The sequence below is a fragment of the Papaver somniferum genome, chromosome 1, assembly GCF_003573695.1.
Source record: "Papaver somniferum cultivar HN1 chromosome 1, ASM357369v1, whole genome shotgun sequence".
Classification (NCBI taxonomy): domain Eukaryota; kingdom Viridiplantae; phylum Streptophyta; class Magnoliopsida; order Ranunculales; family Papaveraceae; genus Papaver; species Papaver somniferum.
This window is the reverse complement of record NC_039358.1, coordinates 238890741-238897617: the sequence shown is the minus strand read 5'-3', so window position 1 is coordinate 238897617 and position 6877 is coordinate 238890741. Positions and strand designations below refer to the sequence as shown.

The window sequence follows — 6877 nt, the reverse complement described above, 5'->3', positions numbered from 1 at the left end:
ATGCCCGTTGAGGCTAGGTTATACTTGAGGCTTGAATTTCATCTACGATGAGATGCAATGCAGAGTAGGAGAAGGCTTCAAAAGCATTAAAAGAGGCGCCTATCTTAGATATACAGTGAATTGAGTAGACCGAGAAGAAACTATTGTGCCTGTCAAAAGTACGTTTTTGATGTCACCTATACTGCGAAAAGAGGGAACGATTCGGATAACTCCTATAAAGGTAATGCATATACACTCTTATATTTGTTGCAAATTAGTAGGTTTAACTTTGTATCCTATTGAAAACTTTTAGCAAAATTAAACCAGAACATCAAAGATACTTTGCTTATGTATTGGGGGTTTCATGACCAGCACATTTTGGTAGTGCGGGTGTGTAGATAACAAAAAGACAAGTATGTTTCTGACCAATGGTGGTTATGTTATCTATGTTGATCATCAACACTATGCTGGGATTGGTTCAACACTTTATAAAGAGGTAACTCTGACCATTTAGAACTCCGTTGGTAATTCGCCAGTTTCTTCTACTTTATGTTATGTGCCTTCTGTGCTGTTCTCTGTTGATAATTCGTCAGTTATCTATGGTGTTGTTCAAGTCACCCACATATATTCTTTTGTGTACAGTTCAGCCGGCATATATATTGTAGGGGAAGAATATCGCACACAACATTTGTTAGTGTGCGAGATTCATTTACTTCCTTAAGGTGCGAGAACTTAGTACGAGATAAGACAATGTTAGTTGTATGTGAGTTGTCATCCACTAGGTAAACACCTATATAAAGAAGAAGGCAGGAGAGAGAAAGGGGATATAATTTTAGGAAAGAGACTCACTTAGGAAAGAGACACACTTTATATGAGGACATATTATGTATAGAGACAAGGTAGAATTTGTATTATTACTATCTCCTTCCTCTTTCCCAAAACTAGATTTAGAGAGCTCCAAATACTCATTAATAGAGTCTCAATGTAATCCATATGTAATTTTAATGATCACTAGTGAAGAACCATGGATGTAGATCACAATGATCAAATCATGTAAAAATCCTTGTGTTTCTTTGTATTTCTAGTGCTTATATTTGAGATTTGGATGATTAATAAGTTTAGATTCAAAAAAATATCTTAAGTGTTATAGGATTTTCTACAACTACATATATCTCAATATGACTGCCTATGCCGAGGCCTCTCCCGATGATGTATTTAATCATAATCAACACACCATATTTTAGATTGAACGTGATCTTATATTGTTTATATGATTTTCATAATAGCATAGTTTATTTTTTAATTGCAACACTGATTGCCCCTCTTTTTGCTCATTTTTGTATGAAATTTTAAGTCTTATTTTATAAAGAGTCTTTCAACAATCATTGACAGATAATATTAGGGGTGTCAACGGGTCCGGGTTCTCCCGGATAGACCCGGACCCTACTTATAATGGTCGGGTCCGGTTTCTAACGGTTCCGGGTCCGGTTCCTAAACTTGTGGACCCAGAACCGGACCCGTTTAAATACCCGGGTACCCGTCGGTTCCGGGTACCCATTGGGTCTTAATAAAACTATTTAAAAAACCTCAAAAACTTAATATATTTCTCTTTTTGGCTTGGATTTAAGTAATTTTTATAAAAAATTATTATTATTTCTTATTAATGTACTAAATAAAGGTTAAATGTAAGAGAAAAAATTTAAATGAGTAAAATATCAAAGCTAAAACTAGCAAAAATACTTGTAATTATGCTAAAAACATGAATAAAAGAATGAATAAACGGGTACCCGATACCCGCGGGTACTCAACGGGTATTACCCGTTTGGACCCGTTTAAATTCGGTCCAATCGGGTAATTACCCGCCGGGTCCTCAGTAGCTAATGGGTCCAACTTTAGGACCCGGAACCGGACCCAAATATATCGGGTCCGGGTAATGGGTACCCATTGACATCCCTAGATAATATAATGATGTAGAGATGCATTTCCGCAGGCGCAAGTAGCCAGCCACTGCCACACTTCTAATTTGTAGGCTGCTAAAATCGTTCGATTTTGGTGTCTTCTCGCACTCGATGACATTACCATGTATGAAGGAAACAATGTTCTTAGCCATCAAAGATGAAAAAAGTACCCGAGGTTCGCAAGAGAATAAATAACATAATATGCATTCGTTAACATCGAAATCTTGCTTTTGACTTTCAACAATCTTGCTTTTACCTAATTGTTGATCGGGGCTTTCACTATGAGTAGTCAACATCGAATCTTGGCTCTATGTTATTGCGGTTAGGGTATATGTTCTTTAGTTTATGTGTATGTATGTATAAATGGGTCAACCCTTATGAATTACGCTTATCACTTTTTTTTTTGAGTTAGCTAATGAACTAGCCTGTGCATTTGCACGGGTTTACAGAACTTGTTTGATTATAGTTTATTAAATCTTGTTTATTGAATACTTCATTTTATATTCTAATAATTTTGTTGTATCTTGTTAAAAAATTTGAAGTTTTCATTGTTTAATTTTTTGTTTGTAATTTCCCTTATTTAGTAATTTGGGATATTTCAAGTTTCTTTTTTTTAAGACATTCTTGGCTAGCTGCTGGTATTGACTTCTTTACTTCTGGAAACCTTTTTTCTGTGCTGTTATACCAGGCTTAATTTAAAGAAATATTTTATGTATTATTATGGTTTGTGCTCCCTTTTGTATGCGAGGGCGTCTCTCCTTATTGCAGCAACACAACTTGTTTTCACGTCTCCTTTTTCGTTCTTTTGGGTTAAGCAGAAGTTTACTCTTTTCTCGACCAATGCTACCACTACGGGAAAAATCAATATTGACGACTACAGATTAGAGTTGTAATACCCCTACGACAACTCCATTTCATGCATTGTGGATGGGGGTATTGGCGAAAGTCCAAGCTTTTCTAAAATTAGGATGATGTATTTAATGATGTCAGCATATGTCACGAGTAAAGTGTGATGATCTGTGCGAAAGTGTAAGGTGTGCGAAGTTAAGCGAATGTATATGAGCGATTGTAAAGCACAGTGATTCCGAAAATAGGAGATCTATTAGCTGTCATCCATTATGTATTACCCTATATAAAGGGAAGGAAACTGTGTATTGAGAGATCTCCTTAGGGTGAGTGTTATACAAGAAATTAGGAGAGAGAAAGTTTATTTGGAGAGCAAGTAAAGTCTTTGTAACATTTTGTTTTTAATCTTAAAATTTTGAGAAATAAACAAATAATTTTCACCATGATTTCTTGAAGAGAGTTACTTAATCTTGAATGGATGTGGTTGTAGGATTTCCTGCAAGTACAGCTCACATAATTTTTTGAGCATTCCGTCTAGAACTATTGTTATGAAAAAAAAATTGAGCATTCCGTCTTGAACTATTGTTATGAAAAAAAAGAAAAAGGAAAATAATAACAAAAAAACTTTTAAAGGCACCACCGCCACCGGTTACAATAGGAGTTGTTACAGTGGTGGCCCTTTATTAGATCGGCCCCTCTCAAGAGGAATTGTTAAACGTATAGGCAGGAATTCATAATCCAACAAGGAATGATCATGGCATTCACCGACCCATCACTTTCTATTAATTATATTCCAGCACTTATATATATCATCGTAAGCAAATAAATATCAGAAAGATATCCCAAGGTTTCTCCAGAAGAAAAGAGAGAAAAAGAAGTGCTTACATATCATGCTATACTACTTAGAAGACAGAGAGAAGATGACTACTTTAGTTCTTTCTTATGAAGGTCGACTCAAAGAAGCACATAAAATATTAAAGAGAATGAAGATCAAACAATTGATGAGTTATAACGCAGAAGAAAACAAACGGTTGATTCAACGTAGTAGGATGTTAGGTACTACGTACAAGAGATGTTTTTTTGAGAATAAGAAGCTTTCTTTGGTTCTTGACTTGGATCACACCTTAATCCACTCCGTGAGAATTTGTGACGTATCAAAGGATGATCAAGATTATCTCGACAAGAAAGCAATTGTTGTTTCGTCCATGCAGGACGATAATTGTAGGAATGGAGATATTTTATATAAGTATATGGGGGCAATATACGTAAAACTGAGGCCTTACACAAGGGAATTTCTTAAACAACTCAGTGACAGGTTTGAATTATTCTTGTATACGATGGGCACAAGGTTTTATGCAGAAGTAATGGGAAAATTACTTGATCCAGATGGGGTTATCTTTAACTCGATTGTGTCGAAGGATGACTCCACGATTAAAAATAGAAAAAATATGGATATATTGGCCGGACCTGACGAGAAGAACACGATAATAATCGATGATAACAAGTATGTGTGGGAAGAGCACCAGAATAATTTGATACAGATAGATAAATATACGTACTTCACTGAAGAAAATGGAGGACATAAATTGAAGAAAGATGACCAAGAAGGTTTTGGTGATGAAGATGAAGCCCTAAAATCAATCTCAGAAGTTCTTCAAGGTGTTCATAAGAGTTTTTTTGAGTTGTTCCCCATTCCACAGACTGATGTTGAGCTTCAAGAATATGTCGATACTGTAGATGTAAGGCCAGTCTTGAAGGCGTCTAGAAAGTAGTCTAGGAAAGGTGCAGGAAATTGTTAAAAGTAAAGTTGTGCCTGGATCAACTTCTATTAATTAATCAATATACTTCTTAATATAAAGGGGAATCTTAATGCTGATATGGCGCAACCAAATTCAATTTTGAGTTTTCTTAAAGTTTAGAAAGCCATGTGGCAGCATCGTCAGCAATTAACTGGCCAATGGAATTGACGCGTCTTATCGTTACAGACTCATCGTCGCATAACTGAATATATGAAAAGATTCAACCATACGACTGTCAGTTTGCAGAGTGTATGGGAAGATGGGTTTTACCGACACGACTCTTCATGGTGGATAAATAAGTATGCGATTTCCGAACACACACTAAACGACCAAATTGATACCATCGCAAGAAAAAAAGAAGAAGCAGTTCTTCTTCACGTCCATAGTGGTTGAATAGAAAGTACTTCAACGAATTGTTTTGTCAATAACAATAAAATGAAGTGATAGAAATTCGACAATCAGTTGGTAGGGAAAAAAAAAAGCTCCTTTGAACCGGTGGCACTCCAAACACGGACATTTAAAGTCGTCAATAGAGTCAAGAGTCCTTTTGATCAGATTATTTTCTTACCCCAACTTTGGAAACCCGTTTGTTTTTTTCTCTTTTCGTTTTTTCCTTTTCAGTCAAAGAATTATCCATTGCAAAAATGAAACCCATGTACGTAGTGCGAACTAAAATGTTATTCTTCAATTTTGCAATTGTGATGCTAACAAAGTAGAGAAATCCTAACCATGAAAAAAATCGGCTTCTCAGAAAAATCAAATTTATATCTTTCATATTGTGTGTTTTTCATTTAATTCTTAGAGTTCAATTTTTAAAATGGTTTTAGCAACTGTTGCTTTTTATCTAGAGAACAGTATTCTTTGTATAGCTTTACCAAACAAAATAAGATCGTCTTTTTTCATACGTTGGTATAAAGTTTTTGTTACTCGGTGAGAATTTGATTACATGTTTCTTACATATATGTTACAATTGCATGTGACGGTTATGGTGCGATTACTAATTTACGATGCATTTTTATGTTGTTTGTTGTGTTAGATTTTGCAAGAACCTTGACCAGTACTTTGGATTTGGATCTGAAACACATGAACCACCACGCACGTCCCAGATCCTTATGGGATGGAGGTTGGAAATCCTCCAGAAATCCCAGATTGCTATGGGGAGAGATGGTTGTTAATTATCGTACCCGGCTACAGGCTATTGATACACGAAGGGTGGAAGATCGATTTCGATTCTCGGAGTGTAAGTGTAATCTGTATAATGTTACAAAATACGAAGGATGCCCGTTGAGGCTAGGTTATACTTGAGGCTTGAATTTCTTCTACAATGAGATGCAATGCAGAGTAGGAGAAGGCTTCAAAAGCATCAAAAGAGGCGCCTATCTTAGATATACAGTGAATTGAGTAGACCGAGAAGAAACTATTGTGCCTGTCAAAATTACGTTTTTGATGTCACCTATACTGCGAAAAGAGGGAACGATTCGGATAACTCCTATAAAGGTAATGCATATACACTCTTATATTTGTTGCAAATTAGTAGGTTTAACTTTGTATCCTATTGAAAACTTTTAGCAAAATTAAACCAGAACATCAAAGATACTTTGCTTATGTATTGGGGGTTTCATGACCAGCACATTTTGGTAGTGCGGGTGTGTAGATAACAAAAAGACAAGTATGGTTCTGACCAATGGTGGTTATGTTATCTATGTTGATCATCAACACTATGCTGGGATTGGTTCAACACTTTATGAAGAGGTAACTCTGACCATTTAGAATTCCGTTGATAATTCGCCAGTTTCTTCTACTTTATGTTATGTGCCTTCTGTGCTGTTCTCTGTTGACAATTCGTCAGTTATCTATGGTGTTGTTCAAGTCACCCACATATATTCTTTTGTGTACAGTTCAGCCGGCATATATATTGTAGGGGAAGAATATCGCACACAATATTTGTTAGTGTGCGAGATTCATTTACTTCCTTAAGGTGCGAGAACTTAGTACGAGATAAGACAATGTTAGTTGTATGTGAGTTGTCATCCATCAGGTAAACACCTATATAAAGAAGAAGACAGGAGAGAGAAAGGGGATATAATTTTAGGAAAGAGACACACTTTATATGAGGACATATTATGTATAGTGACAAGGTAGAATTTGTATTATTACTATCTCCTTCCTCTTTCCCAAAACTAGATTTAGAGAGCTCCAAATACTCATTAATAGAGTCTCAATGTAATCCATACGTAATTTTAATGATCACTAGTGAAGAACCATGGATGTAGATCACAATGATCAAATCATGTA

The 6877-nt window shown here is 35.7% G+C and overlaps 1 protein-coding gene across 1 annotated transcript; it reads left to right on the top strand.

Annotated features, from left to right (window-relative positions):
* Positions 1-3703: 3703 nt before the first annotated feature.
* On the top strand, positions 3704-4555 carry LOC113273816 (RNA polymerase II C-terminal domain phosphatase-like 4). The gene has a single exon (XM_026523419.1). The coding sequence runs from the start codon at positions 3704-3706 to the stop codon at positions 4553-4555; it is 852 nt and encodes a 283-aa protein (XP_026379204.1).
* The last annotated feature ends 2322 nt before the right edge of the window (positions 4556-6877 follow it).

Bases quoted from the DNA above. Each gene is read 5' to 3' on its own strand.
- LOC113273816 (XM_026523419.1), top strand. From the start codon at position 3,704: ATGACTACTTTAGTTCTTTCTTATGAAGGTCGACTCAAAGAAGCACAT.